This window comes from Mauremys mutica, chromosome 18 (genome assembly GCF_020497125.1).
Source record: "Mauremys mutica isolate MM-2020 ecotype Southern chromosome 18, ASM2049712v1, whole genome shotgun sequence".
In the NCBI taxonomy this organism is placed as follows: Eukaryota; Metazoa; Chordata; order Testudines; family Geoemydidae; genus Mauremys; species Mauremys mutica.
This window is the reverse complement of record NC_059089.1, coordinates 8,047,555-8,068,112: the sequence shown is the minus strand read 5'-3', so window position 1 is coordinate 8,068,112 and position 20,558 is coordinate 8,047,555. Positions and strand designations below refer to the sequence as shown.

At 47.3% G+C, this 20,558-nt stretch overlaps 1 protein-coding gene across 15 annotated transcripts in view; it reads right to left on the bottom strand.

Annotated features, from left to right (window-relative positions):
• Nucleotides 1–1,938: 1,938 nt before the first annotated feature.
• ZNF618 (zinc finger protein 618) overlaps nucleotides 1,939–20,558 on the bottom strand; it is a 276,489-nt gene continuing 257,869 nt past the window's right edge. For all 15 annotated transcript variants that reach the window (XM_044992642.1, XM_044992643.1, XM_044992650.1 and 12 more), the window contains 4 exons: nucleotides 16,161–16,205; nucleotides 9,044–9,121; nucleotides 5,115–5,216; nucleotides 1,939–3,539 (listed from right to left, as the gene is read on the bottom strand). In XM_044992642.1, coding sequence (XP_044848577.1) covers nucleotides 2,026–3,539; nucleotides 5,115–5,216; nucleotides 9,044–9,121; nucleotides 16,161–16,205 — 1,739 coding nt within the window. In that variant the 3' untranslated portion in view covers nucleotides 1,939–2,025. The remainder of the gene's footprint in view (nucleotides 3,540–5,114; nucleotides 5,217–9,043; nucleotides 9,122–16,160; nucleotides 16,206–20,558) is intronic.

Sequence of the window (20,558 nt, the reverse complement as noted above, 5' to 3'; positions counted from 1 at the left end):
AGACTGGTCTTGTCACCAGTGATTCCAACTAGGGAGCAAACTGCTTGAAGTGTGAGAGGATGCATCAAGAAAGGAATTTACTTAATTGCCATTGGGATCCAAATCCCTTTGGTGGAGAATTCAGTTTGTCCAAGAACACCAGATCTAAGAGGTCAGGTGTGACGCCACTCAACTTTGTGTGCAGACATTCAGGATTTGTCTACACTGCAAAAAAGCTCCAGCAGCAGTGAGTCTCAGAGCCCGGTCAAGTGACTCGGGTTCACACCTCGGGACTAAAAATAGTAGTGTAGATGGTCCTGCTTGGACTGGAGCCTGGGCTTGGAGACTCGGCGAGTGGAGGAGGTCTCAGAGTCTGGGCTCCAGCCCAAAGTGGAACATCTACACTGCTATTTTTAGCCCTGTAGCGCAAGCTCTGCGAGCCCAAGTCAGCTGAGTGGGTTTTTTTGCAGTACAGACACACCGTTAAAGAGCTCGCCTGGGCTGCCAGCAGAAATGACTCATGATACTTGGGTTTTATGACGATCTCCTATACTGCAGGTGGGCATGGGCTATATGTCTGAAGAGCCAGTGAACATGAAGTTTTAAGGTCACAGGACCTTACCAGCCAGAATGATTCAGCAGTGTATCAAGTAGTGTAATGCACTATAGGTATTTAAAAGACATTCGTGCTAGCAGAGGAAACCGTCAGAATAACGCGAGAAGTTACCAAGTGGGAGCACATACATTCAGAAGCCCATACGCTTATCTTAGCTTCCTTCAAACGCTACATTTTGAAAACTGATGACCTCTGCTCCCCTGATATATCATACACCTTGGTTTGTTCTTGACCATGTGAAGATTGTTTTGACACGTGTATGGGGAAGGCTTACAAAAATGCTGTATAGCAGAGGTTCTCAAACTGAAGCCTGTGGACCACTGGTGGCCTGTGGATCACTTGGTGGTGGTCCACAGAGACCTGTCCAGTCATACCAAGCTAGCTGTTAAAGTGTATTGAAAGACACTAAAAATACATTACTTTGCTAATGTTACTTTTCCATTTAAGCAATTGCAGTATTTCCCACAGGGATGTTGTTGGTCCTCAATGGGACAGGAGGTATTGACATGACAATCCCTCCGTGAAGATCTGTTCTACTCTATGAACAAGTTTAAGAACCACTGCTATAGAAGATGCACAGGTGAGATGAGCTAGTTTACAGTGGGACTTCAGAAAAAAGTTGATCTTGTCAAAAAAAAAATCTATAAAACATAACAGTTACAGACACTCTTTGCCATAATAATTTCTCTCAGTTCTAAATCAAACTCGAAAAGGTAAAATCACTAGCTAAAACATTAAACTCAAAAATGGGAGTGGAGACAGAAGAGTATAATTTTTTTTTCTTATATTAAAATGCAAAAAAATGTGTTTCCTTAAAGTCTCCCTTCCTGATTTCTAGAGATACTAGTGCTTGTAAAACACAGTGGCCTTCATAACACGCAACATATGTTAAGAAGGCTACAAACGAATGCCCTCAAGGTGTACAGTTCTTCAGAGGAGCAAAGCCCAGTGGAGAACCGGTCTAGTCAATGTTGTTTGATTATCCATGGCAAGGTGGCCCAGGGGAAAAGGGGGGGGGGGTGGAGGAGAAATAAAAGAAACTTCAAGTCACTTTAGATCGCAGCTGCCTGAAGATTTTAGAATGTCAGCCTCCCATTGGTGTGCCCACTTGAAAACATTAGAAAGTCTGTCAAGTCCACATGCTAGCTAATGGAAAGGAGCACGTTCCTGGCAGAGGGCTGTGTCTGATACGTGCTCGGCTTCCCTCTGAAACTTATTTTTTTATTATATTTTATATATATATAAATATGTGTGTGTGTGTGTGTGTGTGTGTATACACACACATACACACACATATAAAATCATACACACACATATATAAGCACTTGGTTTCCAGGGGCTTTCATAATGAGGTCCACAGTGTTTAGAACTTAAATTCTTTTCTTTGTTTGGAACAGTGTTTTAATTTTTTTTTTAATTAAAAGACAGTTTTAAAGCATGTTGGACTTCAAAAACATGAGTTTGTTCATGTCTTCTGGACTGAGCAGCCGCCTCCTTTTGATTAAGAGGGCCTGCTCACACATATTTACACATTCACTTCTGGCACCGACAGCAGGCACTGCTAAGAGCCAAAAGGCCAACTTGGCTAGTTTCGTATGCTTTTGGGTAACACATGACCAGTACTGAAATAGATCAGGGGTGGCCTGGAAGAGGGGTTCTTGCAAATAATCGTAGACTTCATTTTTCCCAAACTGCTCTTCTTCCTGAGCTGGCGGGGCCTCACCTGCTGCCCGTGGTTTCTTGGTAGAAGGTTCAAATTCTGGTTCTTCTGCCCAGGACTCTTTCACTTCATTGATCAATTCACAGACCTTGCCAATGATCTCTTCATGCTGGTATGGTGGGACTGGCCGCAGCTTCTGCTGAGGGTCCAAGATCATGGCTACTTTGTGTGCAGAGTGAACTTTGAAGTTCTCCTTCAGTGCCTCCAGGAAGAGGTGGCAAAGCTTGCTGACTATGCCAGCGTCATTGGCTTTGGAAGTGAACAGTTTCTCCAGTTTCACGTAAGTGGGCAGTACCAGCTGCAGGGTGGGCCGGCTCTCATTGCTCAGTTCAATAACTGCTTGTTTCACTGGGGCCAAAATGGCTGCCAGGTTGCTGAGAAGATGCTTGTTCAGGTTTTGGATGAGGTTCATCTTCTTGGCTCTGCTGTAGAACTCACATATCTGCTCATAACGCTCATGGACAAGCAGGAGGGAGTCAGTCACTGAGTTCCAGCACGGTGGGGGAGACGTCTCCTCCAGAGAGCCAAAGGTCTCCTTTGAGAGGCCCGTGGATCCTGCCAAATCTTCACAGACATTCAGGAGCTCAATGACTTCGTGCATGTTGCGAGCCTGTAGTGTTCGCTTACTCAACACACTCTGCACGACTGAGTTCAAGGCACAGGCCGAACAACGCAAGCACATGCCTGCCTTGGAGAACGCAGAGGAGTTGACTTTGCAGTCTGTGACGTACACTGTCCTGATTTCCGACATCACAAACTCAGACATCACGTTCTGCACCCAGTGGTGGATAAAATCACCATTATCTCGGATGTCCACCCCCTTAATTCCCAGGACATAACTCTTGATGTGGTTGCCTTCAACCTGATAAGCTGTCAGGATGTAGCAGGAATCAGGGCCAACGCTCTGAGAGTGGCAAGTGACACCTATGCCTAGGCAGGCATTGCTGCCCAGGGCACAGGTGACTTTCACTTTCACTTGGTTGTACATCCGAGGCAAATGCTTCAGCGCCAGTGTGTTGAAGTTGCCAAGGATTTCTGTGACAGAGAAAGCACCGTAGCGAGCACCACTATCCACCAAGGTCTGTGCCAGCTTGATGAATTCCTTCCCGCTCACCACACTCAAAGCTCCGAGGTCGGTGCACATCACCCGCAGCAGCCTTTCAGCAATGTTCTGCCGCTCCTTCTCCGGGATCGCGCTGTTTGCTACTGAACCACTTGCAGATGCTGCAGAAAAACAGAAAGAAGAAAGAAACCTGTCAGGATCATTCCTTCTACCCAAGGAACAGGAACAACAAGGCCAGAATTTCTCCTCTGCGAGTGACCCAACCAGGAGGCACTTGCCCAGAGTATGGCAGGTACAGATATATTCCTGAACCTAGGATTACCAGTGGGTCTCTATACCAAAGTGTTTCTAGATTCAGGCTGTCCCTGCTGAACCGATGACGGACTTTTTCTCTTGCTTACAGCAGAGAGGAGCTTATCAGTACGTTTTCCCTGATTCAGTAACAAAAGCACAGTAGAAGTGGATTATGCAGGATTCAGCCGTCATCATGGCCTTGGGCAGCTGTCCTCTGTCCCTCCCCAGAGACCTCTCTGTGGCACTGATCTAGGAGTTGTCTAATTAAGTTATAATCAAGGATGGTACTGGTTTACAGTGCATCGGGGTTAGCAGTTAGATCTTCAATTCACCTCGTATGTCTTAGTGTGCTAGGTTGGCCTTTCCATTCTTCTTCTATTTAGAATTCAGGACTCACGTTAGCATCACATTATTTTAATAAGAGCTGCATCTACCTCAGTTTTGTATGTACAAGAAGTCTGGCTTTTTTGGTCAAATACTCTGGTGTTCAGGCCTGTACAGTTTAAGGTTTTCTTTCTCCTTCCCCAGCTCTAGTCTAGTTTTTGTGACGCCTGCTGGGCTTTATTGTTGCTTCTGCCATTTTTGGACACACCATAGGACACAAAATATTAGGGTTTTAATGCATCTTGTTTCCGCAGGGAAGCTCAGCTGAGGTATTGTATCACTGCTGCTTTTATTTTTTTTTAAAATACCCCCATTTCCCACATTGTTTGTGACTGAAACACAAGATCATGTGACTTGCCCAAAGTCCGGTAGCGAATTAGTGGTTGAGCTAGAACCTTGTTGGCTGCCAGTAACTCTCTGGTGATGAGTAGGGCAATGATCTCTTTCCCTATGGCAAGGAAATCCAAACTCAGACCAGAAGTTACAACTCCCAGCAAGACTAGTCTTGTTAATGAGTTCGGAGACAGGAGCTCTCTCTCAGCCTTTTTCCCTACCATGGCTACATTTCTATTATCTCCCCTGGAGTTTCCAGATAGCCTCTACACAGATTTCAAATATCAGAGGGGAGCCGTGTTAGTCTGGATCTGTAAAAAGCAGCAAAGAGTCCTGTGGCACCTTAAAGACTAACAGACGTATTGGAGCATGAGATTTCGTGGGTGAATACCCACTTCGTCGGATGCATCAGGTTGCATCCGACGAAGTGGGTATTCACCCACGAAAGCTCATGCTCCAAAACGTCTGTTAGTCTATAAAGTGCCACAGGACTCTGCTGCTTTTTACAGATTTCAAAGGCGCTTTAGTGGGAACGAGTACAATAGGGTGCTAACGGCACCTGAGATCTGGTGTGACTAACTGAGAAAAAATACATGAGAAGTACTCCCGACAGGTGCGGGACATGGGCTTCGCCCTGCCTGAACCATTGCTGTGACCCACCCCAGGTACAGAGCCATTGGTCCAAGGCCTACAGGGAAACGTAATGAGAAAACATGGCTACATACTATTATTGGCATTGTTTCTTTGGAGCTGTGGTTTCCATTTTTCTTCCACAACAGTCAGAGGTGATCTGGGTTGGTTAGAGGCAATATTGTTCTCATTGTCAGCTGTGGGGCATAAACAAGAAGGAGTTAATCAGAGGCGTAAGAAGAGCATTTCCCCACGATATTAAGGGAGACACACTCACAGCCGGCCATGTGCCAGGGTGGATTGTGGGGCTACAAGAAATGCCAACTCTCCAGAAGACAGCAGGATAAAGAGAGCAGAACAGAAAAGGGGAAACAATCTCCATTTACTACTTAATATTTACTTTTGTTTTCCTTAATTAGTATGACACCAATTTATTACATTTTCTGTTGCATTTAATAGATATACTACCCACAGTAGAGAACAATATTATCATAAGGCTTGAAAACAACCAATCCTCATGTAATTTCCACTTGGGTTTCCCAGCTCCTGTAGCCCCGGTCTGAGTCCCTACCAAAAGGATTACAGCTAAGATGGCTGCCACGGTGCTCTGACCCCAATCCCAGTGTAACACCACGCCGCTGGGTGGGTCATCAGCAGTAGGGAGCTAACCTGGGACCTCTGGATATTAATGCACAGGCTACTGCATGAGCAAAAAGAGCCTCATGTGACTGTGTAGCCGGCTGGCTCATCAATCTCTAGGTGGGCTAACCAACGTGAGAGGGGGACAGGAGCCGTACCAAGGAGGCATGACCTACAGCAGCATGCTTGGAGTCAGGGACTGAAGGAACTAAAAACCTCTGCTGTGGCCAATAGGGAGGCTTCTGCATGGGTTGATCTGGACAAGCAGTCCACTGGACCAATCACAAGCCTGCAGTGAGCTAATGGGAGAAGGAGCAGCCTGACAGAAAAAGAGAGTTTTGAGTTTGGAAGCTGGGAGAGAGACACCTTGTTTGGGTGCTGCTTTGTCAACACACTGGACCAACATCCCACCGGAAGTCATTTAAAGACGATACAGGAAATGCATGGAACCAGAACACAACCTGGCTAACGAAGCTGCTATTCTGCAGCAGAAGATCAGGTATAACAGGGTAGGGATTTGTGTGGGCATGTCATGGGTCCCTCGACATGTCTGAGGGACGCAAAGCTTTACATGGTGTGTCCAGAATGGACTGTTCAGTGTTTGCAGGGCCCTGTGCCATGCTCCAAGACAGCGATCAGCTGGAGGAAAGGCTACTAGTACGTCAGGTCTCTAGAGGGGGTTGGGGAGAGGCGTCCCCACATGATAAACTAGGAATCAGAAACGACTGGTTCTTCCCAAAGTTTGTCTATTCTAACTGCTCCACAGCAAACATCAGAAATGGCATTAACTCTGCACATGTACTGGTAGGTTAATGAGACGTGCCTCGTGTCTGCTATTAACTTTGTTCCAGTAAGGCCCATTCACATGCCAGCCTTCGTCTGGTCTTGGCAGGGGGAAAACGGTATTTCCTTTATCTATTCCATAATACTAGGGGATTTATTATGTGCAATTATCCCTTGGCGTTCAATGCGGAGTTAATAAGATTTGTGCATTTCAGTTTCATCCTCCTTATCAGTCAGGTTGTGAACTATATAGATCATGGTTCTTTAATTTCTCTTCATGCCTCCAATCCTTTAATCCAGGTTCAGCCTAGTTGTCCTTTTTATTTTTTAGCACTAGATTGCAGAAAAGGCATTATATGGTAGCACTCGACCCGAACAAAGTACCCTAAAGGGAGTGAAAGCTGGATATTGTACTGTGTAATTACAGAACAAATTCCTTTGCCTTGTGTTCTGCCGTTCTAGTGCTGCAGCTCAGCCTCCAATTTACATTCTAATCACTTCTTCCCATTGTGTAGCTATAATCTTCCCTAATTACCCTTTTAGCCTCCAGAATCACTGAAGTGCCAACAAGCTCCTGCTCTCACTCCTTAGGGCTAGCAGCATGTTCCTGGACTTCAGTCACTTACGGAGGAGGGACCAATGGACTCCTCATTTGGAGTGGAAAAAGAGATTAGACATTTACTACAAATGTTTTGAAAGTTAAACTGGATTTCTGCATGACAACAAATGCGTCCAATGTGCCGTTATACCAGATCCCACACGCCTCAGGGCAATACGCTTCTACTAGGGGCACAGTTATACTGTACTCCACAATCCACAGTTACGCCAGATTCCTCAGTCCAACTGGCGAAGGGATACAAGCCGTGCTGTGTGCCACTGATTATGCAATTCATTCGTTCATTCAACAGTATGCCAAAGAGTCCCTGCCACTGAGAGCGCAGGGATGCAGTACAGACACTCACCTGCAACTGCATTTCTCAGTTATGCAGAGCTCCGCGCTGAATGCGCGACTATGGGGTCTCTCTCAGTAACTGTGGTCATTATATTGTTTCAACCATTGCTCTGGTTGGTTACCACCTTCAGAATCTGCTATCCCAATAAATAAAGCTGCCTTTAGCAATGACACCCTCCTTGCCTTGCCCCTCCCTTAAACCCAGATAATAAATACAAAGTAATTCATACCAAGCCATTATTACTCTTAGTGGGAAATGGGAGGGAAGACGAACTCTCCCTCGGTGGGGGGATGGGAGGAGGGATGGGGAGCTAACGTACCATGGTGCGATAGGCACCACATGAAGATCCTAGAAAGGAGGTGCCAGGGACAGGTGTCAGATAAGGGTTAAGTCAGGTGATAGGCAGGGAGGGTATTATATTTTCTGTGGACATGGGGATGGGACATTCTGAGGGCTGCGGCCAATCAGATCACTCTGATTTATAAGTATCTAGAGAGCAGGGTGAGGTGACAGAGGGCACAGCTCAGTAAGAATAAAAATAATGTTAACACAACTGTATCCTAAGCTAATAACACACATGCCGCAGACTATACAGAAACGAGGTCTGTGAGTTTATTAGCGCAGAACATGTGATGGAGTGAAGAGGACGAGCCTGCAGATGATCATTTTTCTGAAACACTTACGTGTGGCCTTCAGACTGACATTCGTCCCTCACTGCACATGTCCCTGCCTGCCCCGCATCTCTCCTATCCCTTCCCACCCCATCTATGAGTCAGGGATTCTCCCCAGAGTCATGGCAATCGCTGTGTGCTTACACTGTGTTCCAAGTGCAAGGAGAGATGGAGATTCTCCCAGTGCAAACACACAAGGTAAATACTAGAGCTGGTCGAAACACGGAGAAAGGCTTTTCTGTTGGAGAATGCAGTTTCAAAGGTGGAACACTTCGCGAATGTGTGTCAATTTCACCCAAATCGTTTTTTGGAGGGGAAATTTGGACAATGTCAAAATGTCCCTTTTTGATTTTTTTAAACAGTTCGATTGACTCCAAACGGATTTTTTCCTAGAATTGTCTTTGATGGAGAAAGTAGAAATTTCACAGTTTATTTCTATAGGAATGAAGTTAAATGTGGAAATCGTGAAAGCCTTCGTGAAATGGACTTTCCATCCCCCACAGAGCTCTAGTCAATACAAACATGTGACAGGATCTGTGGGACAAAAGTCGTCTCTCAGTTTTAGGATAACTACCTTGAGGGGACAAGGAATTTCATCTGCCCAGGAAATTTTGACCCCAATAGGAGAGGTGACTGATTAGTACCTGGATATTGTAGGGATAAATGAGACAGGAGCGATTTAATTTGATATGCTCTGCACAAATGCCATGCATGCTTTCAATCTTCCTTTGAAAAGTGACCTCAGATACAAACACAACCAGATATCAGAGAGCCTGGCACTTCTGTAGGCATTGCCTGGTGCTCCCTGGTCTCTTGCTTTTTTCTGCAGATAAGAGGTAGAATTACTGGCACACTGGAAAGTGTAAACACAGGAAGCTCTATGGACACACAACTGGGTCAGTGTGAGGAATCAGTGCAGAATTTAATTCTCTGCTTTATCTGAAGTCTTTAAAAATAAATCAGAAGTGCCTTGCTTACCTGCATGGGACTGCATGTGCTCCAGCAGATTGTTATAAAACTGAAACTGGATTCCACAAGCTCCACAGGTGTAAGGTTCTGTGCGGGAGAGATCAGTTCAGAAGAGTCACACGGAGCGTGCGGAGAAATAGCACACATGCACATTTCATAATGGAACTCTATTGTGCCCGAGAGCCCAAACCAGCAAACCATTAGTCAGAAGAGCTGCTGATTACGAATGTGAATAAGGGTTTGCAGAATTGAGCCCATAGTTAGGTAATAGGCCCTGATTCAGGATAGCACTTAAGCATGTGACTTCCTGAATTATGGCCTTGGGGTCTAAATCTGCACACACTGATGCCTGTGCTTAACTTTCCTCCCGGGAGAAGTCCCCTAGGAGTCAGCGGGACTACTACTGAAGTTAAGCATATGCAGAAATGTCTGCAAGATTGAGGCTTTAGTCCGGGTGCACATTTACAAAATACACAGTCCCGTAACCCATCGCTTCTGCAGACCTGGTCTCTTTTTAGTTTCTTTTTTGTCTTTACCTGAATTTAATTTTAGAAGCAGTTCTGTCATTTCCAGCCTCTGCCTCCTTTCCTGAGCAAGACTAGGCCAGAGGGAAAGGCAGTGATCTGAGGGGGTTGGAGGCAGGAGGTCTGAGCTTGGCACCCCCAGCAGGGCATCAGGCTGTGACAAATCCTGCTACCCAGAAGCTGGCACAAGTAGGAGTGTTGTGTGGGCAAGCAGCTTTCTGGCCATCAGTCAAGATCAGACCAAGGAGGGTTGTTGCCCTGGGCAGTGGGCACAGCAACACTGAGCTGCTAGGGTGGACAGAGGGTCTGAGCAGGAGTGCAGCAAAGCAAACGGAGCTGCGCCAGGGGCCTGAGCAGAGCATCACAGCTAATCTGCCAGTCGGAGGAGAGAGATGGAAATGCTGTTAAAACTCACACTTGGACCACTAATGAGCTCAATGCTAGTTTATTTCCAATCTGACAAGGAGAAGTAAATTGAAAACTTAATTTTTACTGAGCTGACATACAAGTATATTTTCTGTTGCTTAGTTTTAACAATAGTATTAGTCGTCGTGTATTGATCACAAGATGTGCTATCAAGACACCTTGTATAGCAATGTTGTCAGTGTTGCAATTTAATTCTCTATTTTCATATATGCCAGCACATCTGCACCATTAGTCTGTGATGTTACACTTCACAAGAGTAGTTTGGATACAGAATGTATACTCTGCATATAAATGATTCTTATGGACTCTCTCGGGCATACACAGAGTAATACTCAGTGCTAAAATATACTACCAATGTTTATCTACACTTGTAGGGAAAAATATGATCTTACATTCTATTACTGAGAAATACCACTGCAAATTACATATGCACAAAGGAATTAGCAAGCATCTCAAAAGGTCCAGAACACTCACTTTCCAGGCATAACTAACTTGGCTACAACCCTGCAGTCGTTCCTCTCAGATAGCAAAGAACAGAAACTAGAACAGAGCTGCATACGATGGGAGAGGGAAAACCAACAAGGCCCCCTGCACAGAAACCTAGGAAGCCGAGGCATCGGAAAACAACTGTAGGGATTAAACACACGTCAGCGAAACAACAGGCAGAATCTATATGAGCATCTGTCCCATTGAAATGAGGGGAACACTGAGGCTGTTCCAGCTCAGCTCAGCACTTTGTTTAATTTGACATAGTTCCCTTTATCCTACCGCCACATTCTCACGATGGTGTGGAAGTTTGGAAATATTATAACTAAATCAAAATGGTTGTTAGGGGAAAGCAGGAGGCTTTGGCAGCTGAACACAAGGCATTTAGGGGTTTTGGCACTTGAGGTGGAGTGGGAAGCTGTTCGGGAATGTGGGACAGACATACAGACTGGAAGTTTCTAGTAAAATGATCAGCAGTGAAATAGTTAACAACGGCAACTTGTAAACTATCCCTAGGTTTCAGAGTCAATATGATTAACATGAATGGGGCAATTCACAATGCTCAGAGTCAGTTTCAGGCTGCCGACAGACTCAGGAAGACAGTACTGCATTAATTTCTATTTGGTTCATATTTTGAAAGTTTTCTTCACTTTTAAAAAAGTGTTACAAAATTTAAAAAGTTGAAATTCTGCTGCTCAATTCTGTATCAAGAGGTAAATTCTGTGGCAAGTTCTGCACAATTCTACAGGGTCCTGAAGATAAACGCTCAAAAAATCCATCCCTCTCCTCCACCCCAAACTCAAAGATACAGGACATCTTTCTGGGAAGTACAGCAAAATAAAGGCGCATAAATGAATTACACTAAATCCAGCACCCTAAAGCTGCATGTTTCTCTTCTTGCTTATTTCCTTCTTCCAATTCTTTATCCTCTTCATCTCTCCTTCCAAACTCATCTCATCCCACTGGACTCCACACCTACTTTCTTTTTTCCCTCTCAATTCTCTTTTTAAATTCTCCAATTTTCTATTTTTAAAAAGCACCTTCTTTCTCCTAGTTATCCCATCCCTTTGCTGTCTACCCATTTCTCCTGAACTCTGTTCTTTTGCTAGTCTCTCTCCACTCCCCACCCTTCCTGCTGTCCTTTGGATTCCAAGTACTCTCCAGCTCTCTCTCAATCCCTCACCTCCCCATCAGAGGAGATTGTTTCACCATCCCTGCTGGGAATGGCCCACCCCCAGGTATCATTCTTGACTCCTCTCCTGTTGATCTCCTCCCAAACATCTCTGAAGTGTTTCCTTTCTGCCCTGCTACAGAAGTGTCATGCCCTGGACTCTTGCCTAGACTAGTGAAACCTCTGTGACCTACCTGGCACTTGCCTTACACCCCTCCAGACTACCCAAAATGCCCCCGTCATGGTCTCAGTGCTAGGTGAACCTCTTGTCCCCTCCTCTCTGTCCCCTCCAAATGCACCCCCTCAAGTACCAGGCTTTGATCTCTCCTGGGCTGGAATTCTGTGATTCTCCCACTCCTAGACTGGGCCCTGGGCTACAACACCCTGCATAGCAACTGTTCTTTTCCCAGCAGATCTGTCTGAGTTACAGGGCCTAGGCGTATTCCCTTCCGGGGTCTGAGAGCAGGGCTGTACAGTGACCAGACAGCCTTCTTAAACCAGAGGATTCCTTATTTTGCACTTGGACCAAAGCAATTAGAAAAGAAGGATTTGACAACAGTCAACAGTCTGCACACATTTCTATCTTGCCTACAGGCATACCACCAACTTCTTCAGACACGCCTATTTGGTCCCTGCATCTCAATTTTGTTCCCCTGAACAATACACCCCTCCCGAGGGTGTTCTTTTTTAAACTTGCCTCAGTTCTTGTGATCTCCTGTGTTCTCGAGCCTTATGCTGAGTCATTCTTTTCCTTCCTCTTTGTTTTTCTCAACAGCCCCCTATTAAACTATACCAGCGTATTCATCCAGTCATAACCAGGTCAGAATACAGTACTCAGAAGTTATTACAGAGCAGCTCCAAATATGTCACACATCTCCCCGCATCAAAGCTGAATGGCGCCAGCATCTGCTATCACCCCCTTTGACCAAGCTGAATGGGTACATATGGGAAGATTTCACACGCCCTCACATGCCCCCATTACCACAGAACTTCTGGGTTGAAGCTGGGACCTGACCCTACCACTTTCTCCTCTGATTGTCTGCTGGGGCATCAGGCAGGCAGTGAGCCCTCATCCCCTACAGTGCCAGTCACCATGGCTTCACTCTAGGGTTTCTAGGCAGCACCCCTGTGATCAAGACAGGCCTGGCCCCTGCAAAGCTGGTGTTAACCAAGCAGTAACTCCTGGGCTCTGGTTCCCTATTGCCCCCAGCTCTGGCATGCCTTCTCAGGGTGTCAGTCCCCCACGCTAGGCTATGTGGGTATGAGGAAACCATTTCTCTTCTGAGGGACAATCCTTCGTTCTCTCTCCAGAAACCAGTTCCTCGCTCTATCCCATCTCCAGGATGGTTGAGAGTCAGGTTCTACTGTGGAGACACCCCAGTTTACACGATAAGGGGTGGCAGCAGACCTGTTTTCCCAGTCATTCCAACTGGCCTCAGAGTCCTTGCACCGGAGTCAGCTTGGTCCACACACTGTGTGGGGAACAGGGCAGACTCCCCAGCCCATTTGCATTCTCACAGACACCTGGGAGGGGTTCTAAGGTTCCTATCTCTGTTCCCTGGCCGGGGCAGGGAGGGAAGAGCCCTCCATTCTCCCAACTACTCATTTCCACGTACAAAGGCAGCCTGCAGCTTCTGTGAGCGAGCGGAGCCGTTTGTCTCCATCTGCCCCTGAGCGTGACCATGTAGCCGAGCTGGACTGTGGCATAAACTTGCATCGTATGCTCCAGAGGAGCTGGCTGTGTAACTCCCTCCCTCCCGAGGTGGAGGGATACAGTTAACTCCACAGGTCTGAGATGCAGGACGCCCCTCTGGGGCCATGCTCCTCCTGCGTGGACGTGTGACGCAGACGTTTTCCTGGTCGACACACGGGGACCCTCCAGAGCTAAAAAGCACGAACTGCTGCAGCACCAGCTAATGGGCCAAGGCTCCATAGCTGGCGTCTGTGACCACTCAGATCCTCTGTGGATCAGCACAGACGAGGGCTTGTCACCTACACTAACTATACTAGTGGGTTACAGACTGGGCAATGACCCAGTCTGTTACAGACATGGCACCGCTTCTTCCCACTCAGGTGTCCTTTCCCTTACGGCAGTAAGTCCTCTCTCCTGAGTGGGTTTACCTGGGGAACACCCACTCTGGGGTCCCAGGTATGGGCCATTTCCCCTTGTGTTTCCTCTGATAACTAGACCTGACACCCACATACTCATCAGCCAGTTGCCCCGTGGCATGGAGGTCTCTTAAGGAAATGTGAACACAAATCATGACACTGTTCCAAGCCCCAAGCTTTGCTCCGGCTGCACCATCACCTCCACAGAAATCAACCCCTTAATCATTTAACCCCCTTAAAATCTTTTCCTATCAGCCTTTGGAGTCAGTTCAGATTGAAATTGTTCAGAATCCTCAGTCTATCCCATCCATTTGGCTGCAGGTCTCGATGGCTCTCCCCCGGCCTGCGAAGGGATTAGGAAATACAGCCAGTCTGCAGGGGGACAGATCACAAGCCTTCGCAAAGCAGTGAGGTAGGCATCAACAGTCTCCCCTTACCCCGCCTTAAACGGGGGGAACCAATTTAGCATCTTTGTTCCCTGTGGAATCAAAATCACCTCCCCCTGCTTTGCTTCTCCACACACCTCTAATGCCAGCTCCCCACCTCACCTTCCTGCGTCCAGCTCTGTCCTGTCTACCAGTCATTCCTCCCCTCTTGCTACTCCTCCGCCTGTGCCGTGTTCTGACAAACCCCACTCATCTTCACGCTCCCTTTGGGTCCTTCAAATACTGCCTCGCCCATTGCCCCTTAGGCCTGCAACGACCTCGCTGGCCCTGCTACTCGTGCAAACTTCTTCCCCTTCAAATCACTCCTTTCCCCACTCCTGTGCTACTTACTCATCTAGAATAAAAGAAGGATGAGCTTGAGAGATCGGTTCACCAGACCACACCATCTCTCAACGCACTGCCCTTCTCTCCCCAGCCTTACGGACAGAATTCACAAGAGCTGCCTCAGCTGATGGCCAGGAAGCGGCCTGCATTAGCCCTAAAATGATCCTCAGTGCTCGTCTTCCACCCACGTGAATGGGAGTGAGAGAGAGAGCGAAACAAAGACTGTCCTGGGGCTCTTAGGGAAATGTTACCACAACAAATGTCCAGCCCTACCAAGCTGCCTGCACATTCAGATAGATCTCAGCTGCTTAAAGCTTTTAAAATGAAAACTAGCTTTTGCCTACTTATAGACTCTCCAGAATCAGACTGTCCCCAAAGACAGGCTCAGCTAAATAGTAGCCCAATTGCTTGCTATGATATTGGATCTGCTACTCTACATAATCCCAATGAGATACAGATTATGGATCGCCACAGGACAACACAATCCTGTCAAGGGCCAACCCTCTATTTCATTCTTTCTCTGGTTGCAGAGTTCAGGTCAAGTGGAGACAATGAGACAAATTGTGTTTTGAAGGACTGTAGGTCTAAATCAGGGATCGGCAACCTTTCAGCAGTGCTGTGCCGGGTCTTCATTTATTCACTCTAATTTAAGGTTTCATGTGCCAGTCATACATTTTAACATTTTTAGAAGGTCTCTTTCTATAAGTCTATAATATATAATTAAACTATTTTTGTATGTACAGTAAATAAGGTTTTTAAAATGTTTAAGAAGCTTCATTTAAAATTAAATTAAAATGCAGAGCCCCCCAGACCGGTGGCCAGGACCTAGGCAGTGAGCGCCACTGAAAATGAGCTCGTGTGCTGCCTTCGGCACACATGCCATAGGTTGCCTACCCCTGGTCTAAATTCTGGCCATGTAAAAATGCCAGGTCTTTCTTTTTACTTATCTGCAACTGAACTAGAGCTTTCCAGACAAGCAGGGAGATCAGGCAGGCTCCTTATCAACCAATGTCGTAAAATTCGGGCATGCTTGATGAAGTGCATGCTAAAATCTAAGGAAAAGATTGTGTGTGTGCACATGGGGTGCAGGAATGACTGAATGGACCTTAATCATGCATGTGGATGAAATGCTGCTGTTTATTCTGGAATATATGGCTTCACCATTCCTAAGAGTCAACCCAAATCCTTGTACATTAAATACTGACCCACTACCAAAGAGTTGGCCAGTGGCACAATGCCCATTCTTACATCACTAATAGCTCAGTGTGCTGAGCCATTAAGAGATGTTTTCCTGTATATACATGTAACTCAAAAATGAGTTCATTTTTAAACTTCAAGCCTTGGTCTATTAGAACGTGTGTTTCTGCCGTGTTTGATAAAACCTGACACTCAAAGGTTGGAAGTGATCCAAAATGACACAGCAGCCACACACAGCACTGACTGTCCCCTCACAACCTTGGGTTCATTTCTATCTCATGTAAACCCTTAAGAGCCACAGACAGAAGTGATGCTTTTTATATTTTGGCAGACACCCAGAAATAAAAAACAATTATTCATGAAAAATGCTAACAGGATAGGACAACCACCAAGGCTGGGTGGAGACACCCCCTAGGTGCACCACAAACATCCATCACACTTACTTTGTAAAAGCGGGAAAGGATTTGAAATCAGGGGACTTGCGGTTTCTGCAAAAAAAGAAAGAGATTTAGACATTGAGACTGGCAGAGACCTTGCTGCATCCTCTTCAGTTCATTTATCCTTACTCCTATACCATACCTCCAGAGTCAGCTGCTTCAGGGCATGACTCTCCATTTGTAGGAAATTATGACATGTACAGCACTGTATTTTGTCTCAGCAAGCTTCCCTGGACTGAGGATCTGGTGCTTGCAAAGTCTGAGGAATTCCTATTTTGAAATGTTTGCAGTGTTTTTAAGATACACTGTAATGTTGGCTATACAGTAATGGGGCTCGACAACAGTGGTAAGTGCCAGCACAAGAAAACCTGGGGCCCCTTACAAGTCCTTTAGACTGGGAGACCCTGGCTGCAAACCCCAAGATTCAGTGTGCATCTTCCTCCAACTCTTTCTCCAAACTCCTAGGTCTCTCGGGCTCAGGGAAGCGGGAGCAGAGTTAAATTACACTTGGAGGAAGCACTTGGGTAGGTAACAAGTCTTGTATCCAAAACCAGTGTATGTCTGTGGCGGCTCCTGGGAATACTGGGTGGAAGTTCCCTATGACAAGGGGCATCTTTCACGCTTTCCCCTCCCCTCAAGACCTGACTGTAATAAAAAGGAGCAGACATCCCGAATTCCCAACTAGCTCTCAGTCAGCCTAAAGCTGGGAGTACTCCACATCCCGGTGCAGGAGCATTGGACATTTCAAGCTATCCGTGGCAGCCTGCTACAGCTGCAGGCTTGGCAGTACTGCCACTAGTGGGGAACCTTTGCGTGTTGAGCCTCTGTGGAGGGAGAAGCATCCACTACAGTGTTAATTCAGTCACTCAAAAGAGTTTGTGAACTGGCCTCTGTCCCATGTTCAGAAAACTGTAAATCGCTGCCTCAGTGCGTGACACTCTCAGGGGTGCAATCCCTGAGGGGGTCAGCATTGGGGAGCTAGATGTGAGTAACGGGCCTTTCTTGCCAAACTTCACTGGCCAAGCACGGCAGGTTCCCTGCTAAATATTTTAACATGATAAAGACATGCCAGGCCAAAGAGGGCTTGGATCCGCAGTGGGCCAAGGTCAGTTGACAATGGATAGATGGATGGATTGGTAGCACTATGGGGAGGGGATGGATGGATGCAATACACAGTGCAGCATACGGTACAGGGTACTGCTGACTGTTTAAAGCATTCCTATTGCTTGATGATGCACAAAGGCTGTCCACACACACACACACACACTTTTTAAAATAATCCTGTAACTGTGCAACAGCAATATTGGATTTGTATTAACTCCACCTCCCTTTCCCCCGCCTCCCTTTCCCTCCTCTTCCCTGCTCCATCCCAAGCCCCCTGCTTGGCTCTCCCAGTCCTGCACCCTCCTGCCCACTCACTGACTCCAGGCACTTCCTTCATGCTGCTCCCCATGCTGCCGCCGGCTGCCCCAGCCCAGAGAAGTGAGAACACGGGAGGGAGGTGGGAGAGTTTCTGGGCACATGTAGGGGCCCGGGAAATGACAGACAACCCAGCTAGACCCTTGTCAGGTGCCACCTTTGGGAGAGACTGCCCTGAGGGCCAGGAAGGCTTTTGTAGGTCAAAATGAAAACTGCGCACTCCACCCCGCAGCTCATCTGGCCCAGGCGGGTGGCAGAGCCAAAGGAGCTCAATCCAACAGAATTCTGCGAGGCCTCACCCTGCCATGCTCCCAGGGCGAAACTCGAATCCGAGCTCCACTGCTTTCCAACCATTCCTTCCCACACCCTAGCAGCATGGTATCGCCTCTGGCTATACGGGCTGGATCTCGCAGAAAACACCACCGTCTGCAACATACTACGGGCCACTCTTTAGACACACCTCCCTTTTCACTGATTCACTGAGTGTAAGGTCACAAGGGACAATCAGATCCTCTAATCTGAGCCCGGTGTAACACAATCCTTTACATTTCCCCCAGTTACCCCTGTACTGAGCCCAGTAACTTGGCTCCGACTAAAGCACCTTCCAGAACAGAAAGGCACCTGGTCTCGAAGACAGGAAGAGAGGGAGAAGCCACCACGTCCCTTGGGAGTGTGTTCCAATGACTAAACACCCTCACTCTTAACACACTTATAGGGTGTAATCTTTACAGTGCTCCTGTGTCTCAGCATCACACCTCCCCCATGTTATCCCCACCAAGCACAGCCGTTCCCAGCACAGCTTGCTGCATGGGAAGGCTGAACAGTCAGAGCATCCATCCACTCTGGGTCCCCTGTAGCCTGGTCATGCTGAGAGCAGCCCCAAAGCAACCAGCTGCTTCTATTCACCTGGAAAATCAGAGAGCTGCTGATGCTGCCATGCTGGGGCCTCCATCCTGGCTGGACTGCGGGGTAGGGGATCTTTGGGGCCAGGACCAAGTACAGAGCCTTGGTTTCCTCTACAGAAGTGGCACAGAGTTCATACATCCCTGGCCTGCTTCCACGCCCACCTGCGCTGCTGGGTGATGGTGTTATTATTGCTGTTATGGAGGAGCCTACCAGCCTCAAGCAAGATCAAGGCTGCAATCGATTGGGCACTTCCTCAAGGAGCTTGTCTAACTAGACAACACAAAGGATGGGAAAAGAAACAGGAGAGCCAAAGAGGGGCAGTGACTTGTCCAAGGTCACACAACAGGTCAGCGGTGGACCGGGGAACCTAGGTCTCCTGAGTCCCAGTCCAGTGCCCCCCGCCCCTTGGTGTGTGTCTCTGCTATCACACACACGGTAAATGCATGTGTGATGGTCTGACTGTCGCTCTCTTCCCCTCACAGGTCCAAATGACCTGACCCCGCTGACTGTCCCAGTTACAGCAGGTTGATCACAAACAATTTTTAGGCCCTGAGAATTCTCAAAAGGGAGGTTTTCAGGATGTAAAAACTAGTTTGAAATGAATGAACAACACACGTCAGGCTCCTTCTCCGGCGGGGCCGAGCCCTGGCTCCAAACTGGCCTGTAAATGGTTAATGGTGAGTGAATCCCAACAAGCCAATTCCCTTCTCACTACTCAGGCGGTTTGATTCCTTTCGGCACCTCTCTCATCTCAGATGATGAGAGCCAGCAAGATCCAGGTCATTTCCAGGCTCTCCGTGCAGGCTGTTTGGGCTGCAGAGGAGAGTTTTGCTGTTTCCACTGGACAATACTTTAAAAGCGCCATGGAAACCTTTCAGGCACTCTCAGGGTACAAAAGCTGGTTTCAACAAAAATCGAAATGTTGGGCTAGTCTTAAGCTGACAGCCTCAAGTCCCCCGAAAGATTTTTACACTACGAACAGAGACCAGCATGCTGCCTTAGCCCGCGAAGCTCAATTCCCGCTGCCCCCATGTCGCACCCTGACTCCTCCTCACCTCCAAGGGCACATCTCTGGGCACCACTTCCCTCCCTCCCTCCCTCCCGCAGCCGTTGCCTGGCAGCTGGGGTTGTGCCTTTAATTTTCAGTGCCTCTTGGAAAAGCTGCATCAGGAGCTCTACCCAGAGAAGGTGCCAGTTACTTCTCAAGGGCTTTATATCAGCGGCTCACATGACACGCACAGCACACTAACGACACTGGCGCTTGTCCCACATCTCTCACACCACACGTATGGGAAGAAGGAACGGAAGGAAGGTAAGAGACTAACTGGTAACAAACCAGGTCTTCACAGAGCTCTCCACCTACAGCTAGGCATCCAGATGGCACCAGAGCATTGTCTGGCATGCAGAGTCAGTAATGCAATTCTGCACAGCCGACAGTCACCATGAATGAGAATATGTGTTTGGACTCATTCCTGCGAGTATAAAGGAATGAAAGAAAAAGGTGGCTGGAGGGAAGAGCCAAAGAGGAGGGCAGAACGGGAAACAGCACGTAAGGACACAGTGAGTGGAGGTCAGAGAAAAAGAATGAAACTGTGAGAGACGAAAAAGATAGAGAGAGAATACAGAGAAGGAAGGGGGGCGTGAAACAAGAAAGACACAAGCACAAGGTGACATTTCATTGCTTTCACTCCATGGCCTGCATGACAGCTTGTGTTCCAGAGTTCGCCACAGATGGTGTTTATGGTGCTGAAATTCCTACACTGTGGGATTTTTTGCTCTCTTGACCCAGAAGGATTTTTTGCTCTCTTTTCTTCTGAGGCACCAACACGCTGAAAGCTGGCCCTGAAAGGCTCACTGGTGTCATTCAGTTCTCGCGGTCCAAGCACTGGTCTGGGCTAGCCCACTGACACTCTCCCTGCAGCCTGCCAGACATAAGCTACTAAAATAAAAGAGACACGGCAGCAATGCGTGTCATGATGTGAAGAGATAAGCAGACCATTGAAAACTCAAGTTTAAGCACAGAGAAAAGATTTTTGTGAAGGGCTTTCTTTCATTTTAGGTGTTCCCAATGTTGCAATG